Genomic DNA, 20,473 nt, shown 5'->3' on the forward strand with positions numbered 1-20,473 from the left:
ATGAAACCATTGTCAATTGTCATAAAAACCCACCTGGTTCACTAATGTCCTTTAGGGAAGGAAATCTGCCAACCTGGTCTGGCCTACATGTGACTCACATGCAATATGGTTGACTCTTGCCCTCTAAACAAGGGCAATTAGGGATGGGCAATAAATGCTGGCCTAGCCAGCAATGCCCACATCCAATGAATAAAAAATATGTACATGCGCAATATATACCACCTTCTTCCCCCAACAATGCCCTGTCGCCAGAATTTTGAAGCAACGAAACCAACGGCTTTGTTGAAAAAAGATAGCAATCTCCCATTAATACACAGGAATGATGGGTCACGTGCATTGCTATCATTTGTTTAATCAATGATGCAGTACGGTAATTTAACTTTATGATATTTCCACAGCAAACCATCCATTAAACTAGAGAATACCTCCAATTTTCTGTTCAACATGTTAAGCTATGCATTTTGGTCGGAAAAACTAAGGAGAGGCAATAGAATTTAAATCATACCATTTTAAATGGGGTGAAGAAAGACACAGACTTGAGAGCTCACATACATGAAACTTTGAGGGTGGCACGACAAAGTGGTATCTTATTACATCATCGAGAAACCCACCAATGTCGCATAGTCATACAAATATAGAATGGTAACAGCAAAGGAGGCCGCCACTTGGATGGTCAGGTCCTTGTCAGCTCTCTGCAAGAGCTGCCCCATCTTTCCCCATAGCTTGGGAAATCTTTTCCCTTCGGGTGTTTCCCTTTTGAAAATCACAATTGAAACCGCCTGCACCATCCACTCAGGCAGCTCATTCCAAATCCTAACCACTTGCCAAGTAAAAAAAGCTTTTCCTCATGTTGCCTTTGGTTCTTTTGCCAATCAGTTTTGATTGGTATCCTCTAGTTCTCGAGCCTTTTACCAGTGGGAACAGTTTCTCTCTATTCTGGCTAGACACCTGTTCTACTTCACTCTAATGGTCTGACAATGAAAGAGGTGTCTCGGCTACTTAAGAGTCCTGCAATTGAACTTCCATTCTTTTGGGAGGTTGGCAGGCTGGATTAGAAGTCACGCCCACCAACCCCAGAATAAGTGTGAAGGCTGCTGGCTGCTGAGACATGCTGGCCAAAAGGCCTGCCTCGGTGCACCAACACTGTGAAAGATTTTAAAAAAAACATTAAAACCAAAAACATCCGGCCCTCACCCCTCACACCCCCTACACTCTCCCTATTCCCAATCTAAGCCAACTCATGCCCCCCACCCATCCACATGGTCCCTCATATCCACCATGCAAACCTATGCCCATACCTCCAGGAACCAGGCATTTGCAATTTAGAACCCACTTCCATTCCTCCCTGGAAAAATGCCCGTGGCTGGGTTCAGGGGGGTGGGGGAAGGGAGGAGGCGGGACCTCTGGATTTGGGCCTCTGCCAGCACTTTTACGCAGATGGAGAGGGTCTGCATGAAAATTCAGGACCAGGTGTATCATCTTGTGTCAACGGCAGAGTTCACTGTGTACCCTACTCTATTATAGTAGACACAAAGTGGATGTAGGGCCCTTACTCACTATCCCGAACTATTTACAATCTACTGCCCACGGAGACAAAAGAGCCCTTATTAGAAATTGGCTCTGCTCTGCCCAAAGACATCCTGGATTGCCTGCCAACCACCAGCAACAGTGCCATGACATGACCTGTGACATGTGCCTCACCATGCATTGCTTCTTGTTCCTCACTTCTAAAATCCGTTTGGCTATTTTCCTTAAGCAAGCCATGAAGGGCCTTCCAGCTGTCGATCTAACCCAGACGTAGGGTCCAACCATTTTCCTATTATCAATTTAGGATTTCCAGTGGTATCTCCACGCTTCAAATCTAGTTTGCCACAGGGGAAGGAAATTGCATGGTCTTGCAGTACCTGAAATGGGTTGGGGCAAGATGCAAAGAGTGCAAAAGCTCCTTCAATGATTTGGCACAGAATTTTGAACCGCACTAAAAGGTTGCTGTCTTTCCAATACCATATTATACCACGGGCCCATCTGTACATTAACACGATGTAAACCATCTGTCAGTCTCTAGGACAAAAACAAAAATATCTGGAAAAACTCAGCAGGTCTGGCAACATCTGCGGAGAGGAACACAGTTAACGTTTCGAGTCCGCATGACTCTTCAACAGAACTAAGTAAAAATAGAAGAGAGGTGAAATATGAGCTGGTTTAAGGGAGGGTGGGACAAGTAGAGCTGGATAGAGGGCCAGTGATAGGTGGAGATAGCCAAAAGATGTCATAGACAAAATGACAAAAGAGGTGTTGAAGGCGGTGATATTATCCAAGGAATGTGCTAATTAAGGGTAGAAAGCAGGACGAGCAAGGTACAGATAGCCCTAGTGGGGGTGGGGTGGGGTGAAGGAATCGAAAATGGCTAAAAGGTAGAGATAAAACAATGGATGGAAATACATTTAAAAATAATGGAAATAGGTGGGAAAAGAAAAATCTATATAAATTATTGGGAAAAAAAGGGGGGGGGGGGATCAGAAAGGGGGTGGGGATGGAGGAGAGAGTTCATGATCTCCACCTGTCACTGGCCCTCTATACAGCTCTACTTGTCCCACCCTCCCTTAAACCAGCTTATATTTCACCTCTCTTCTATTTTTACTTAGTTCTGTTGAAGAGTCATATGGACTCGAAACGTTAACTGTGTTCCCCTCTGCAGATGCTGCCAGACCTGCTGAGTTTTTCCAGGTATTTTTGTTTTTGTTTTGGATTTCCAGCATCCGCAGTTTTTTGCTTTTATGTCAATCTCTAGGGTTTATTTTGACTGTGACCAAATTGCAGGGCAGACTGATCAACCACACATTCCAGCGGCAAAGTTGCCCCTATTCATTTAAGGACCAGCCTCATTTAAATCTGGTAGTTTAGCTGCAGAGTGTCAAACAGATGTCTGTGTGTACCTCATCGGATTCAGTCACCACTTAATTTTAGCAGGCCTCCTTGGCAGTGGATCTGCACAGGCTTCGATTTTAGTTCATTTTACATCATAAGACCCCAATTTTCATAATAAAAAGGAGCATTTTTGGACACTCAGCGATAGACCTCTTTCGATGCTGGCCGCATCGCCATTGTTTATGGGATGGTAAGGCTACCAACCCCAGTTTGAGGTGGTTACTGCTCCTTTAATGCGATGCAGAGGCAGTCAAAATCAGCTCCTCTGCATCTACTTCTTACTTTAAAGGCAGCACTGATAAGTAAGGAAGAGATTATATCATGATCAGAGATCCCTTTAGTTAATAAGCTTTAATTTGCTATTTTTTAAAATTGTTATTTTATTTCTCCGTTTTCTTCCTTAAGAATGCCTGACCTTTGTTGCCTTTGTAGGCCACAGAGTTGTGTTCAATAGAATCTCAAAATGTAAATGTATTATCCCATCAATCTCCATAAATCTTAAACTGTGGATACTAACAAGTCTTGGTGTCCAGATTCAAGATTTATTTCCCATTGAAGCAACAGTGCTGAGCCTTTTTCACACATTAAGGCTTGCACAGTTCAAACAGGACAAATCAATGAGTAAAGCAAGCATAAATAAAAAGGAATTGCCTTCATGCTGTATTCCTGGGGCTCAGGGGTCACACTTACCCATAGGTCACTATTCAGATACCCTCAGATTATGGCATTTTCTTCAGTTTTTTTCTTTTCTAATTCCTCCTGTTTTTGTCCATATTTTTTTCAGGTTTTACTGATGCCATCTTTTCTTCTATTTTGACATGAGTTTGGCCCTGTGTTATGACACAGCAGTTGGCAAAGGCTGAGTTATTTAAAATCCCAGAGGGAAACTTTGAACAACTGTCATAACCTATATTTTCATTTGGTATGTTTGAGATGCAGTTCTGAATTCAAAAGTGAAACCACCAAGCCTCCAGAGGTTTTTTTTATATAAATTAAATTAAATATTTATTAATTTAACAAAGAATTAAACACATACATGTCTACAAATTACTACCATAATAACTTTTAAACAAATCCCCAAATTAGTCACTCCTAGCTAAATATTTACCAAGGCAACAATAACCCATAAACTTAGACAGACAACAGGCAAGAACATTTTATCTTACAAATTCAAAATGAGGTTCCTTTCAATTTGGTTCCTTCGCACAGTTGTAGGCTTACAAGCAGCATGCTTCTGACTCACACACAAAACTCTTTCCTGTATATACCTAGCTTTCCATTTGAATGCAAATTCTCATTCTATCACCAGGCCCTTTGAACTCCACCTCTTCTAACAATAAAACCCCTTTCATAGTACCAATTTTATTAGTAATATAAACATATTGTTTGGTGTCTCCTAGCTAGGTGCAAGATTTCAGCCCCAGTCTTTGAATGGTTTATTCAACAAAATGCAAGTGTACCCTCTACCTTACTGTTTAACATCTCAAAACTACTATACATCAAAGCACCCAGACTAGCTGACTTTAATCCAATTAAGATGCACACACACGCAATCACACCCACAGACACAGACCTTACTACAAGTCCAATTTAAAATAATTTCAAATAACATTATTTACATTAATATCTTCATGACACCTGATGCTTCCTTTCAGCTTTGTCAGCCTAATAAAGAATCAAGATTGTTCCAGAAAACAACAAGACCTAGGCCAACAAAATTATGAATCTATCATTTAATCAATCACAGCCTTCTGGTGTACACTTAATGGCCTACTATGAAACTTATCTACCATAAGTTGCAGTGTATAAGTCAACACAGCGTATAAGAAGACTCCATTTTTCCAGCCTCAGAACTCATGTTTAGGCATATACTTGGCATACAAGGCAACCCCCCTTTTCGGCCTCATCACACTATACTTGCATTAGGGGTCAGCCTCAATTTTTCGCCCACTAATGGATGTTTTACTTACTGGTAACTTATAATTGGGTGCAAGGGATCAAGCAGGTGATACAGGCTGTGTTGCAAAGATGCACAGCAATTTAAGACATGCCCACACTCGGCGCTGGATGCAGATGACATTTCAAAATGGTGACCACCTACACTGGCAATTCACTTTTATACTCTGCGTATAAGTCAACCCCAGCTTTTGGACGGGTTTTTTGAGGCTTCAAAGGTCGAATTGTATGCCAACATCTACAATATTTATTGTTTCAGCACAGGCATAACCTAGTTACATTAAATGGATTAAAATAGCAGAAAGATAGGACAGCGTTTCCAAGTCTTAGTGCCTGGTAGAACAACAGGACCTGTAGCAGGTCAGGAACCCAATTGCTTCTAGAGTAATTTCCCATGGCTCTTTAACTGAACCAAAGCATTAGCATCGTGTATATCCAAGTTTCCCAAGCAATCAGGAAGGGCGGGTGGAATGATAAGTTCTAGTTAAAGGGATGCCGGCATAGTCCAGAAGGGCTCAAATGAAGCTGCAGCAACCACAGGAAGGGAGAAGAGACCTTGGAAGGCTGCTCCACGAATATTTCACTCTTACCTGGAGATCCTGCTGCAGAAGCAATGGGATGATCTTTCAGCCAGCCTCTCCAACCAACAGGTGTACAAGAGTTTGAGGAAGTCAGTAGCAAAAGTGTAGGCCCTCCAACCAGAAGACAGTGTATCTAAAGGATCCAGAGCATCTGGAGTGCATGGCAGGTGGGTGGTATAACATTTTCAGGTGACAAGTCCCACAGTCAGACTTTCCCAGCATTCTCCTCCACAGTCCTCCCCAAACCAATATACCTTGTAGCTGCACTCATTCCTCCCTGTCCAGGCACCTTCTCACCTCCCCATCTGGATTGCCAACAATCACCCTCATCCCAATGCTATCTTGCACCCATGCCTCACAGTCATCCCTCACAAATGTTGTATTTCCTTCCTCTCTAGACAAGCCATTTCTAACACTCATAACTCTCCGCTTTCTCTCTTTGCAGCAAAGGCGAGCATAGAACTCTGGAGAGAGACAGATCCCTCAGTGGTGGCGTGGCGGGGTGGGGGGTTGGGAGGGGGTTGGGGTAGTTGGGTTGTCATCCAGCAACAGCTATCTTGCCGAACACTGGCAATGCATGTCCACCTTGTCCACTGAGAAGGGGATTTTCTTTCAGGAAGGTGCCTGCCACCAAAGCCTGAGCCTCCTGTTCAAGTGCTCACAAATGTTAGGGGTGCTGATCCTCTGCCTGCAGACCCTGTGTTTGGAATCCTACCACCTCAGGACTGAATCTCTGTAGTCATCACCTTTGCCCTTTGGAGTAGCATGTTGCCAAAGAGAAGGCAGCTGGTACTGCTACTAGTGTTGCTCCTCTTGTTCCTCAGAGGTGCAAGGTCGCGCTGCATTAGTTGCTCTCACGTTGTGGTGAAAGCTAACGGCAGGAAATGTAGCTGAAGGCGGGTGAAGTGCAAGACAGGTAAACTAACTTCCAAGAAGTTGGCAATCACCTGTCAAGCAGTGAAAGTACACTCTCAGAAGAAGTGCTATGAGCACCAGCCTCTCACCTGCCATGGTTGGAGTTCTTCAACTTCACTGTTTAAGGCTTTCCAAGCCTGTGTTACGAAAGCCAGACTTATCTTCTCGTCAAGAACAGAGGTCGGGAACGCCAAGTCCAGACAGACCTCAGAGTTTCCGTGCATGCGCAGACTGGGGCTGAGAACAGGCCCAACACAACGGCGCAAAAAGGAAAAAAAGGCACAAAAACCAGGGTCATGTGACCAGGAACAGCATGCCATTGAAGAGAAGCGTACCAGGCAGGGAACAGAGAGAGGGGACAGGGAGAGATCCCAAAAAGAGAGAACCCAAAAGAAGAGTCCCTGTTGCAGGACAGGAAGAGGTTCCAGTTAAGTTAAGAAGCAAGAAAAGAGCTGCGGTTAGCAGACTTTAAGTTACGAGGGCTTGGAAGAAGCCTTGGCAATCTAAGAGGGCAGCAGGGGCTTGGTGACTCTGTGCTGTGGGCCATTGGGCGAAGGTACCCCTTTGGGGAGTATGGTTCTGCTCGGTGTGGCCGAAGAGCTGAAGCTATGCTTGTGAGTTGATGCTTCAGTGCAGTTTTGGGAATCCAGGGGAACGGGATTTTAGGAGACGAGATTGAAACCCTGCAAGGTGGGCCGTCCAAGTGGAGCAGCTTGTGAAGAGAATCTTCGAAAGTGAAGGTGGGGATCCATCATGAGGGAAACAGAGTTACAGCGAGTTTGGTTGACTTACAGAGTTTACTGATGTCTGGGTGGGTTATTGAGAAATCCGTAGACTGTGTCTTGGTCGTATCTGCCATTTATTGTGCAGCACGGTGTGTTCGACCACAGTTTGCCTGTTAATTCACATGTACCTCATACTAACCCTGAATGTTAGAGTATACTTTCTGACTTTGTATAGTAAAGTTTATTTTTGATTGTTCAAAACCCATGGAATCTTCTGATTTTTTTCCCGAGTAAATGTTTTGAATCTCAAATTTTGTCCACTTTAAACAAAACGTTCTCAATCCTTAACCGGATCTTGCCAACAACTTGGGAGTTTGGTCTCGGAACATAACACCTGTCAGTTTCACTGATAAAGCACTCCCCGCTATGCACTCAGCTGACAGTTGCTGACAGCTTGGTTAAACCCAAAATGGTTGGTTAAACCAGCAGATGACTCTACCGCACATGCATATGACAACAGCACGGGGTCCCCCATTCACTTGATAAACCACCCAAGTGAAAGACGCAAGTGGGATGATGTCAAGATCCCCCAGACCAACGTACCTTTTAGCTGATTTAATTGTCCACATGCACCCAAAGCGGCCTCCCACCTGCCGTAAAAATTCCCTCTAAAATTTCTTCTTCAACAAGAATCTGTAGCTATGTAGCATCTTGAACATAATAAAATGTCCCAAGGAGCTTCACAGGAGGGTTTTTAAACAAAATTTGCACCGAGCCACATAAGCGCATATTAGCGCAATGACAAAATACTTCATCAAAAGAGGTAGGTTTTAAGGAGTATCTTAATGAGAACAATAAGGTAGCGGGGTGGAGAGGTTTAGGAATTCTAGAGCTTAAGGCCCTGGCAGCTAAAGGCATGTCCATCAATAGTGAAATGATTCAAATCGGGAATGCACAAGAGGCCAGAATTGGAGGAGCGCAGAGATTTGAGGTTGTGGGGCTGGAGGGAATTACAGAGACAGATACAGAGAGGCGAAGCCATGGAAGGATTTGAGGACAACAATGAGAATTAAAAATAACAAATTGAGGAATTGCTTAACTGGGAGGCAATGCAGGTCAGCGAGCACAGGGGTAATGCTCGAACAGGACTTGGATGCGAGTTAGGACATGGGCAAAGAGCAATAACACATTAATTTTTCTTGAAAATTGTATGCCCTTAAACACACCTATATTTTCATAAAATCTAAGACTCTTATTTGTGGAAACTAGCCTGGAGCATGCCACCATTTTTTGTCAGATATGGATTAGCTTTGCACTTTAAAGCATTTCAAGCTGAACGGAGGGCATATGACCTGCTTGGAAGCCTTTGCTAACATTGCTATGAAACCATCTTCTAGATCCAGCACAAGTGTGACCCAGGTTGATCCCCTCTCCAGCTTATTCTCACTTCCTGTAAAGAAAAGCGGCCGGTCTCTCCTTGGCAGCTCTCCACATCAGCACAACTGAGAAGTCTAAGAGTATTGCGAGTGCAAACCTGCATCATAGTCTTCCCAGCTAAAAATGTGCAGGCGCTCTGCATTCGAACATTTACAAAATTTTAACTTTCTGATGATGATACAGAAGTAGAACTACAGGAAGTTTTCAAGTAAATTGGAAATCTATTTAAGAGCATAGTGTCTGGTATACAGAGCAGCCTGCATAAGTGCACTGCCTCAAAATCTATGTAAAGGGCTATACATAAAAGCTTTGTTTATATATGTAGTAAACATGAGAAAATTCCTTTTTTAGGGGGTAGGGGTTGTAAAGGCCAATCAAGTGGCTATGTGTCAAATCTAGGGAGACTTAAACATAATGAAAAGGGGAAGCTAAAATGAAATATTGCACATAATCATGTAGGAGTCAAATTTTTGAGAACCATTCTTTAGGCAAAAAGTTAAGGGATCCACTTTTACATGGGTAATGTTTGCAAGGGGCTTACTTTCAACTAAAACACATCCGTCCAGTACACCTAACATGGTTCTCAAAGGAATCCACAAGGCAATGGGGAAGCAGTGCCTATACTCGCCATCCATTGTCCCCTTTCTCTCTCTGTTTTTATTAAGGAGCACCCCCCACCAACATGCACCACCCCAGGAGAGGAAGCAGCAGCATAGGCTGGGTCTGCAGTCTGAATGCTGCTCAGGGCTCAGGGAAAGCATTGGAAAGGGAAGGGCCACGCCATTGGAAAGTGTCAGGCTAACCACGCGCCAGCCCTTGACCTAGGGAGATTGTTCTGAGTCAGCACTTGCAAGGGCCCGATTGGCAAAGCCAGAGTCTCTCCTCCCATCCCCAGGAAGGCTGAGGGCAATGATTGAGGACACAAGACCCAGGGGTTCATTTATTTAAAGTTTGCTCTGGATGTTGGTCTCTACATCATCTTTCAATGTGCGCTGTTTATTCCTCTTCTCCGATCTGTTAGGCCAGGATTTTGCCCTCGTCGGACGGGCTCGGCGGAAGTGGGTGGGAGCAGTCCTAGAGGGCAGCCATGTCACTGAGGTTCCTGTCACTGGTAATATGGCATGGCGGAGTGAATCTATCAGGCATCTCTCCCAATGCCTTCTCCCACCATATTATCAGTCCTCCTGCTGCCCAGGCCATCTCCAAAGCGCTGGTAAAAGTCAGCTCAAAGTTTGGAAATGGCTGTTTCTGGAGCTTTGTCTAAGTGATGGGTAGATCCTGATTCTGGACCCAATACTTGTTAGTATCTAAAGCTTGGGCTATATTCAAATAATTGACGCAAGGGGTTTAAATTTTATATCAGCCTCAAGGTTCCATAGGGTACCTGAACAGTCCACAGAAATTTTTAAAATTAACACTACCTTACACAAGTAGCATCAACATACCCCTATGTTTAGGTTGAAGTAAATTTCTCAAACAAAAATACAATCTGCAGCTTATAAAATCGTTTTTTTTAATTCATTCATGGGCTGTGAGTTAGGCCAGCATTTATTGCCTATCTCTAATTACAAAAATAGCAGTGAGCTGCTTTCTTAAGTCACTGCAGTCCATGTGGCATTGGTACATCCACAGTGCAGTTGGGTGGGGAGTGCGAGATTTTGACCCAGTAATGAAGGAATGGCAATATATTTCCAAGTCAGGATGGTATGTGACTGGAGGGGAATTTTCTGATGGTAGTGGTGGATCTGTCTGGGGCCCTTATTCTTCTAGGTGGTAGAGTGCACAGGTTTGGAAGTTTCTGTCGAAGAAGCCTTGGCAAATTGCTGCAGTGCATCTTGTAGATGGTACATACTGCAGAGCCAGTGGTGGAGGGAGGAAATGCTTGAGGTGGTGGATGGAATGCCAATCAAGCGGGCTGCTTTGACCTGGATGATGTCAAACTTCTTGATTATTATTGCAGCTGCACTCATCCAGGCAAGAGTAGAGTATTCCATCACACTCCTGACTTATGCCTTGTAGATGATGGACAGGCTTTGTGGGAGTCAGAAGATGAGTTACTCACTGCAGAATAGCCAGCCTCTGACATTCTCTTCTATTTATTTGGCTGGTTCAGTTAGGATGTGGGATCCAGCAATGCTAATCCCATTGAATGTCAAGACAATGTGGTTAGATTTTCTCTTTTTATACCACAAAGAATAAAGAACACATTCACCACCATAAAGATCTGCATCAGCAAGAAATATTAGACTTACCATAATCTTAAGTCATTTATAATTTGACTAACTTAAAATAGAATAGAGGCAGCATTTACAATTAATTAATCATTACACTCCATTCTACCTGAGGGGATCAGAGTTCATCCTTGTGCAAACTGAGGGCTAAATTGGATAGCTGCCAAAAACAAGCACGGGGATTGCAATTAACCTGCACCAGCCCAATATAATGCAGGCAGCGCCCCAACTTTGTGCTGCCTGCTCATCTGAATTATTGCTGTGCGCAGCCAGTGCTAACGGCACCGTTCATTGGTTGCACACATCAGCAGGGAACTCAATATTGTAAAGGGGAGGTGCGTTGTGGCTAAAGCAGGTACTGGGGGTACCAGAAGAAGTGAATCAGTCTGGGAAACAGTGAAGAATGGCACAATATGTGAGTGAGTGGGCTCCAAGGTTTTCAGATGCTACACTGGAGACCTTGGCGGAGGAACGAAAGTAGGAGAGATTCCTATAACCGCAAATGACCCTCCAGACACACGCTCAAAAGGCACTGGAAGATCGATGCCAGGAATCATGCACCAAGGACCTGGATGCATTGCCACAAGAAGTTCAACAGCCTAACACTAGTCAAGATCAACGAATGGATCTTCAGATGCCATATCCTACCAACTGTATCATTAGCCTCAGACACTGCTCAAGTCATTACATCCCCATCACTCGCCTACCAACAACCTCCATCAATCAGGACTCATAACTGACATTCATATGGTTAACCTCACTCTCTCACACCTAGCACTGCTGCAAGCAGCTTGCATCTCACAGCTTGCACACACTGCTAATCATTCAATCATGATAGATACATCAGCCAAACAGATTTCACCAAACTCACTGACACACTTCCCCCTCTCTTGCGGGACATGTTGATACGTAACCAGAGGCAGCAGGAGCAAACCAGGATCACAGAGTTGTTACGGTGTAGAAGGAGGCCATTCGGCCCATTGTGTCTGCACCAGCTCTCTGTGAGCATTTTAACAATGCCAATCCCCTGCCTTTTCCCTGTAACCGTGCACATTATTTAAATAGAAACAATCATTCAATGCCCTCTTGAATGCCTCAATTGAACCTGCCACCACCACACTTCCAGACAGTTCATTCCAAACCCTAGCTACTTGCTGTGTGAAAGGTGTTTTTTCTCACCTCGCATTTGCTTCTTTTGCAAAACACTTTAAAGCTGTGCCCCTCTGGTTCTCGATCTGTTTACAAGCGGGAACAGTTTCTCCCTATTTACTCTCTCCAGGCCCCTCATTATTTCGAAAACTTCTATCAAGTTTTATCAACCATAGGAGCCATTGTGATTGAAGTTACGATACCCGTGGAGACCGTTAATGTTTAAAGAGAAATTCAAGCACCCAGTGATTAGCTGAAAGAAATTACACCACATTTTTAAACAAAAACAAACCTTATTGTAAATATTTTAAAAATTAAGAAAGCAAGTAATACTAAGTTTATAACTATATATGCTATGAATGCAGTTTTACTTTTACTCAACTCCCCTACACCTCCAAGAGTTCCCTTACTTTAAAAAATCTTGAAGGTTCTTTCACTTTTCCTGGGACCAGCCCAAAGGTATGCCAGCCCACCGGAATTTATTTTCATTTCTCCCCAGTTTTCCAGCTACTGTATTTTTTGAGGTATGACATTTCATGGGGATCCTTCCATTAGTTTCTGGCCAAGCGATCCTCCGATTTTCTTCAAATATTCACAACTATGGACTTCACAGTGCAAACTTAGACTTCAATGCATTCTCCAAGCTAACTGCTCGTTTTTACTGAGCATCACTGTAGATTTCTTCCTCTTGCTCCAAACTAGGCACATCTTCCAATCTCTATTTCCACAAAACTCGTGAACTTTAAGTGAGCTGCAACCTACACAAGAACAAATTTGCCACTGCCTTCTTTGAGAAACACCCAGATAAATTAAGCAAAAGAACTTTCTAACCTCCACAGCCCAATTCTATGGCAATGTGGCATGTTTTGGGATGTTCCAAACAGAAATATAAATTAACTATCTCCACCTTTAAAACCAAACACATTGATTCTGAGGCCCATATAAATAATTTATATCTCTAAGGAATGTTTATTGCACTCTCTACAGATTCTCTGGTTCCACTAAGAGGTCCAGAGATGGGTCTCTTGCCAACAACAGGAAATAATTCAGCACTATTTTTGTCATCATAAAGCTTTCATAATCTTGAAGACTTCAATCAGGTTGCCCATTTTGTCCTTTCAAGTCTTGTCATTTTTCTGCTCCTGCCCTGCCCACCTCACCCACCACTCTCTTCCCCCACCTTTTCCTGGCTCCACACTTGTTTAAAAGCAAAAGGGTCATTTCTAATATCTGCCAGTTCTGATGAAAGGTCAAACTGAAGTATTAACTCGATTTCTCTTTCTGTAGATGCTGCTTGACCCGCTTTGTGTTATCAACATTTTCGGTTTTTAATTTCAGATTTTCACCATCCGCAATACTTTGCTTTTGTTTTAAGAAATATTTGCAGGTAGAGATGAGACTTTAAAAAAATTTCTCATAGCAGCTAAGAGTAAAAGTTTACTAATTTAGCCAAGAAAAAATGTAATTTGTACAATAAGCCTGCAATCTAAATATTGGAAATATTTCATATGTGTTCAGGAAATGAGTTTTTTTACTTGGAAAACGAGCCATAAAACACTTGCAGTGAAATTAGTAGGTTCATTGCAATAGTACTTCTTTAAATCCCAAGCCATGCGATTCCATCCTTCTCATGCCATCCTTTTATGCTAAACTCATCCCATTCTGTTCATCCCTCTGATATCATCCCCATCTTCCATTCCATCCGTCCTATGCCATCCCACCCCCCCATTGCACATTGTGCATGCCATACCATCCCCAATTCCACACCACTCAGGCCATCTCTTATGTAATACCCCTGCTTCCCATGCCATCCCCCTCCACCCCTTCCTCCCTTTATTTGCAAAAAATAGAATGAATGGCTACTGATTAATACATTATACGCACAGACTACAAAACAAGACAAACTATGATCACATTTATGAGACATTTTGCAAGAACCTGACTACAAGTTCTAAGCTAATGCCTTCCTAACCTCAATCCCATAGTTTAAAACAAAGTGAGTTACTTTCTTCCGAATTTGTCAAACTTCATTTCATTACGAATATACATCAGAATCCTTTCAAATCCAGTCAAGACAAAGCATTCCTCTTGGGCAGCAGGGTCAGTGCCTTAAATTAACCCTAATGTCATTCATTTTCTTTCAAGACTAAAAAAAAATTCACAACACTCATAATGTTTTGCAGTTATAAAGATGGTGGTGCTCACAAATGTATCATGTCCTACTTACTTTCAATGGCAAAATGTAACCTGTCTCTAAAAGTTAATTCATCTAAGTTGGTTCGCAATCTGTTGGTTTTCCTTCAAACATTTTGCTGTAAGAAATTTCTGAGTTTGTGAAGAATGCAGTTGCCGGAAATCTATCACAATATTACAATGAAATTGTGTTTTGAATGAAGTCAAGCCACAGCATTTTCTTCTAAGCACACAATTAGTACAGAGAGGGGTCGAAATTATGTTAATTGAAAAAGCCCAGTGGACTTGTTTTACTATCAATAAACAGGTTACTATAATAGCAGAAAAAACCCTATGTGCAGCAGACGTTGTCAACAACATTTTTAGTTTGAAACCACAATTTTTTTTTATATAACTAAATGTGGCCTTCTTCTATAAGAGGTGGGCCCTTCCACGGGGTTACAAGAACAAATGCTTTGTTTGAAAACATAAATGATTTTCAATAACTGAAGTATCCTCTGGTATAAGCAACTTAAGGTAATAATGAATCATTTTCATTTCAGTATACCCAGTCTGATGGAGAGGTCCCTACCAGAAAATACTGTGTATTTCCAGCATTGGCTTTTTTCTACAGAACTTCAGCATTTGTAGTTTTCTTCTTTTATTTGTGTTGCATATTCTTAAGTGCAAGTTACCTTTAAACAGATTCCAATTCAAATGCTGAACATTACAAATAAATGCTCAGATTAAGATTTTGTATTTAATGTTTTGGTTGAATCATTTCTTTTGTGCAGGTACTTTATTGTCTCATGATCTCATAGCTCTATGATCAAGCAGATAGAGCAAGTGATCCAATTCCAAACTTCAGTTAAGTTGCTCTTGTGCACAAGCAACAGACCAGTAATAATCTTTCCTGTCCCTTGTGGTAGATCAGGCGGAACCTTGTGCCCTTCCCCAGCGACAAGTTTGGTAGCTGGAGGGGGAGGGGGCTGGTGGGAACAATGCCACCTTACAACTCCACTCCGATTAACTCCACGATGGGATGGTGCCTGGGCAGCCTTCCTGCCCTACTGCCAATTGAGGCCCTTAAGGGCCACATCCCTAGTGTCACTAGTATTAACCCAATAGCAGGCAGAGGGGTTGCCATGCCGGGAACACAAGCAAATCCACGCAGGGTTGCTTGCAGGCTCCCAGGGGTTCCTCATTCAAAGACATTCAGTGCCTGATTGATCGGAGAGGGAGAGGCTTGCCGAGAGCCAGCCCTCTGTCCTTGCTGCCGATCCCCCTCCCCCGCGACCTGCACTCAGCGGCCTCCCCCCTCCCGTCATCACTCACCTCTGGCCTGGGAACCAGTGACAATTCTAGGCCTCAGGCGGATGTCATGCTGGCAGCGGCCATCACCTCCTCAGTGGTGCTACCATTCAACAGAGCTGATCCCGGGAGAAGGCCCACCGCTGACCTGTCAAGTGCTTGAGTGGAACAAGATGCTACAGGCTCTTCCTAAAAGAAGAAACAAGGGGCTCTCGCTGGCTCTCCAGAAGGCAGCCGAGAACCCTGTCACCTCAACAAGATTCCGCCTATCAGCTTCCTAAAGAAACATTGTTCTGGTCAATAAGAAGCCAAAGCTCTATGCTTGCACACCAAATTACTACCTTACTGTCCTATGGACTAGATAGTCTGTGTAATGAGGGGGAAAGAGGTGTGTTTTTTTATATCGCAACTCTGTCCAGAATCAAGCAATAAAATTGAAATGACTCGAAGCTATCGAAGTAAACATTCTTCCCACACAAAACGTTAGCTTGTACAGAATTGTGAACCAGGTATTCTCAACTTTGATTTTGAATATTTTTGTCGGGGTCGGGGAGGGGGGCATATTAAAATACATCTCAGTGATAAAGGGACATAAAAAACAAAACCAGCTTATTATCATGTGATAAATACTTGATTATTTTTCATTAAAATGTGTGGTCAGCCTCTTGAATAACCATTATCTATTAGATTTTCAGATAACCATACTACAAAGTAATCATCGCATAGAAACAGGCTGTTTGGCACAAGCGGTGCTGTTTGGTGCTTATCTACCACATGAACAATAATTCTATGTGTTAGAATGTGGAAACAGAGCTTTCATTCACCTTTCCATCAACCACATAACTAATATTTTCTTAGATGCTGACATTGTTTTTACTGAGAGGGTTTTATGATGGAATAGTTTTTCCTGTTTTTGGTCTCTAACTACTTATTTTTAATGTCCCATCAATGCAGCCTTCATTCTAGACTCCTCAACCAGTCGAAACAATTTGTTTCTATCTACTTTGTCCCATCCCTTCAAAATGTACAAACTGTACCTCTCTTAATTCACCTATAATCTATTTTCTAATAAAGTCCACTCCAATTTTTCAAGCATTTCTTTATATTTGTATTGCTATACCTCTTGCCACAAACCCAATATTCCATCAGATTTTTTTAATGGCCTTATTCAATTCAGGTGCTACTTTTAATGTCTTGTGAATCTAAACACCCAAGTCACTCCACTCTTCCATGTTACCAGGTCTTCCCCCATTCAAAGTTTAACAGGTGAACAGGGCACTCAGGAGAGCACATACCTCCATCATGCTGTATTAACACATTATTACAATTACGCAGCTCTGCTTTGAGGCTTTTCTTGCCTGGTTGATGCTCTGTAACTTCAAAGCTGAAAAAATAAATCTTTTTACTGACAACTTCCTCCTCACAGTAGGCTTCAGGGCAATCCAAATCCAACAACGTGCTCTGAAAACTCTGCTCACATTTGACAGCTATGACAAATTTAATACAGCAGTAGAGACAATCCACAACATTCTAAAACAATCATCGATATTCAAAAAAAAACGACCCACAATATTCTAAAAAAAATGTCAGTTCACCCTATCTCTCAATGTTAAGGAATCCTTTTAAAAATTCCAGCATCTGGATCTGCATCTTCACCAAAAACTAATCAGTTCTTCCTTGGGCCAATCCCCACCTGTGTCCCAAGTTTTGTTGAAATCATCCATTAGTTTTTGCGATATGCTGTTCACATCACAAAAAATGGACTAACAAACAGGAGCAAAAACATTACCTCAACCCACGTTCAGTGGCAGAGGTAATTATTAACTTAATATTTTAAAATATTGTACCTCAAATTTGCCACTTGTTTGGCAATATCACATTATTAATAACCTCTTTCAGCTTAATTTTGCCCTCACAGTTAATTATTATGACTCTTATTTTGTTATTGTGTGTGCAAAGCTGTCAACTACTCTTTCCAACCTTAATTCCAAATCAGCTGAGAGAGCAGTCCCAAAACACAACTTTGTGGAACACCATTACCTATTTCCAACCTCTCTGAGAAATGCCTTAACGTTTACTCTAGGTTTCATATCTTCTAAACAGTTTTTAAATCCATTTTTCTACCCCGCCCCCACTCCTTTAATTCCATGGCACTTAATCTTTTCTAATAGTCTCCTATGTGGCATCTTGTTATAAAGGCTTTCTAAAGACCATGTACCCCACATCCACTGCACTTTCCCCATCCACTATATCACCTCCACACCAGGTTTGTCAAGCAGGATTTTCATTTCTAAAATCCATTTTGGTTGAATCTACCTATTAATTTAGATATTTAGTAATTTCAGCTTTAATTAGTGATTCCAATTTTTTCCAAAGTTGGTAAACTAACTGGCATGTAATTATCTGGTTTAGCTCCATCTCCCATTTTGAAAATGGTTATTACATTGCCCAGTCCATTGTTCCAGTTGTTCAACAAACATTCATTCTTAAAAGAACTTTCCCAGAGAATCCGTCATCTTCTCCTCAGGATCATTGGGGTTAGTTCAACTGATTCCAGCAATCTGCATTTTTCAGCTTAACAAACGTTTCTAATACTTTCCCTTTTATTCATCATAACATCGCTCACCTTGCTTTTGGTTGATTCACAATATGCCCTCCCCATAATATTCTTCTCTTTTTGTAAACACCAATGCAAAGTACTTGTTGTGCCTTCTTGGCAATTTATTTTTATTCTCTCCTAATCGTTCTTTTCAGGAGTCCAACCTCATGTAACAATTCTCTTTTGTTGATATGTTACTGTTTCTTTTTCATCTATTTTCAGATTTTTCTCCTGATACTTCCTTCTCTCTTTCCATCTCTTCTTTAGAACTTCCTTATTTTCTTGTATTTCTCCTTTTTTTTTAAATCAAACCTATAAGTCCCAAGTGGCTGCTTCAATTTTTGTTTCTAATCCCTTTATTCCAAGTTTCAGAATGCCATGAGTAACATCGCCTCTTTATTAAAAAATGCAGAGATTTATTTTGTAACTTTGCAATCTCTTTTTATAAAAATATCCAATTTTTGATGGACCATCCTCTATGCTATTTTCACTTTCCATCTCAACCCTCATCTTTTCAAAATCTGCCTGTTCTAATCTGGTGTCCTTGTTTTTGTATTAACTATTTCCTTTTCTATTTGGACCTTAAACCTCACTATATTATGGTCACTAATCACAAGTTACTCACCTACATTTGACTCATCTCCTGATCTATTTCATTACTTTTGAGTGGATCTAACAACAGATGTCAATTTGCAGGAATAAAAGCATATTATTTGAGGAAGGAATGAAATTCATTTTTCTCTGTCTAGTCCCTCTCTTTCCAAATCAATGGACTGGGCAATTAAATATTCTATGTTACGTTATTCCTACTCACCCCCCTCATCTGGTCTTCCATTTTTCCCACAACTAGAGTCTGGAGTACAACCCTAATAATTTAAAGATAATTTTATCTTTTATTTCTAACCTTATTGACCCTTAATCTTTTTGTGCAGATCAGTCTTCTCTATTGCATTTACTCTCCTTCACTAATATTGTAATTAATACGACTTCATTATTTAACATTATTTTCACTCAATATGTATCTGAAATAAAAACATCCAAATGATTATCATCATGACTCTAAAATGGTTTTATATCCTCAATTTCAGAGTATTGAAAGTGGATTTAAATAATATCTCAAAAATTACAAATAATTAATCCAGTATAATATTTTACACTGTTTTTGTAATTGCTCATTTCTCTCATGTTTTTGCGCTGTGTAAGTTAAGAATTCTAACGTTCAGCTAATATTACAAAATTATATTCAATAGAATAAAGATGTTAAATACTAAATAGATGAAATAAAGCTTAAGGTGTTTCTTTCTGAAAAAAGATATTTCAATATGCTGGAATATCTTTTTTACAACTATTCATTTCTTTTGAAAATGTACAAGCGATAGTTTCCCTTACAGTTAAAGGAAAATTAATCACCAAGCTACATTTAAAAAGGATCAGTCACAGTTTTCAAAAGGAAGAAAAGGTCAGAAACTTAGAAAATAGAAATCAACCAGGCGCTATGATTGGCACATGCACTAAAAGCCAAAACATTAAGGTTAACTCTCAATATTTTACAGAACATAAACAATTGACTGCCTAATTAATTCAGATTTAAATCTAGATATTTGTGTCCTGACTCTTCATGATTATTTTGCTGTTGTTTGGAAATGGATACACAGCAAGATAGATTGGTGATACAAATCTTCAGCCAAATGTTTTCCCTAAGTTAACTGTATCAGGCTAAAAACTAATTTATTAGTTGAGTGAATATTTACACAAGGAATTAATTATTCAAGTATCCAATCTTTAAGTGTTATAATCAATATGTATGAAATAAAAATGCCTAAAAAAATAAGCTTTATGACTACTGTTTGCATCTTCAATCTCACAATATTCAACACCCCACTTAAAAAAATACAATAACTTTGTCCAGTGGAAGAATTTTGCCTTTTTGCCATTATTCTGACTTTTGTTATTACTCATGAAGAACTCTGCTGAGTAAGAAGGTTCAGTTGCCTATATGCAATCGAATCCTGAAAATACATTTTGGTCAGAACAATGAATTAAATCAAAGACTTAGTTTTCAAGCCAGAGGGCTAAACCGTTACATAGATGTTAAGGGAAAGTTGAACACTTTAATACGATGACAATTAAAAATGCCAAGGACTACATTAATCGGTTGCTGTAAAACGAACTTTTTAAAAGTTGATGGCGGACCGCAAGTCAAATTTCATTTCGCCTTCATTCATCTGGTAAGGTCTCCAAAACGTCATTTTGTGCTTAGGACGGATGTGTGCAAACGGAGCAAAGGTTCTTTTAAGAGTAGTTACTACTTTTCAACTCAATGAAATATTAAAGTCCATATACTTCCACGATCATCTGGATTCAAATCTCAGCTTTTAACTCGAAATATATTTAATATATTATAATTAATATGGACCGCCTGGTCATCTGACTTCCCTCGAGACCCTCCTACTGGAGCTATTATTTATA

The 20,473-nt window shown here is 41.0% G+C and overlaps 1 protein-coding gene across 2 annotated transcripts in view; it reads right to left on the reverse strand.

Annotated features, from left to right (window-relative positions):
• LOC144688497 (DNA (cytosine-5)-methyltransferase 3B-like) overlaps positions 1 to 20,473 on the reverse strand; it is a 338,320-nt gene that overhangs the window by 316,852 nt on the left and 995 nt on the right. The window contains exon 2 of one of the 2 annotated variants that reach the window (XM_078555140.1): positions 3,619 to 3,758. In XM_078555140.1, the coding sequence (XP_078411266.1) occupies positions 3,619 to 3,622 (4 nt within the window). In that variant the 5' untranslated portion in view covers positions 3,623 to 3,758. Of the gene's footprint in view, positions 1 to 3,618; positions 3,759 to 20,473 lie in introns of those variants that run through there. The other variant, XM_078555141.1, reaches the window with a different exon arrangement.

This window comes from Cetorhinus maximus, chromosome 13 (assembly GCF_964194155.1).
Source record: "Cetorhinus maximus chromosome 13, sCetMax3.hap1.1, whole genome shotgun sequence".
Classification (NCBI taxonomy): domain Eukaryota; kingdom Metazoa; phylum Chordata; class Chondrichthyes; order Lamniformes; family Cetorhinidae; genus Cetorhinus; species Cetorhinus maximus.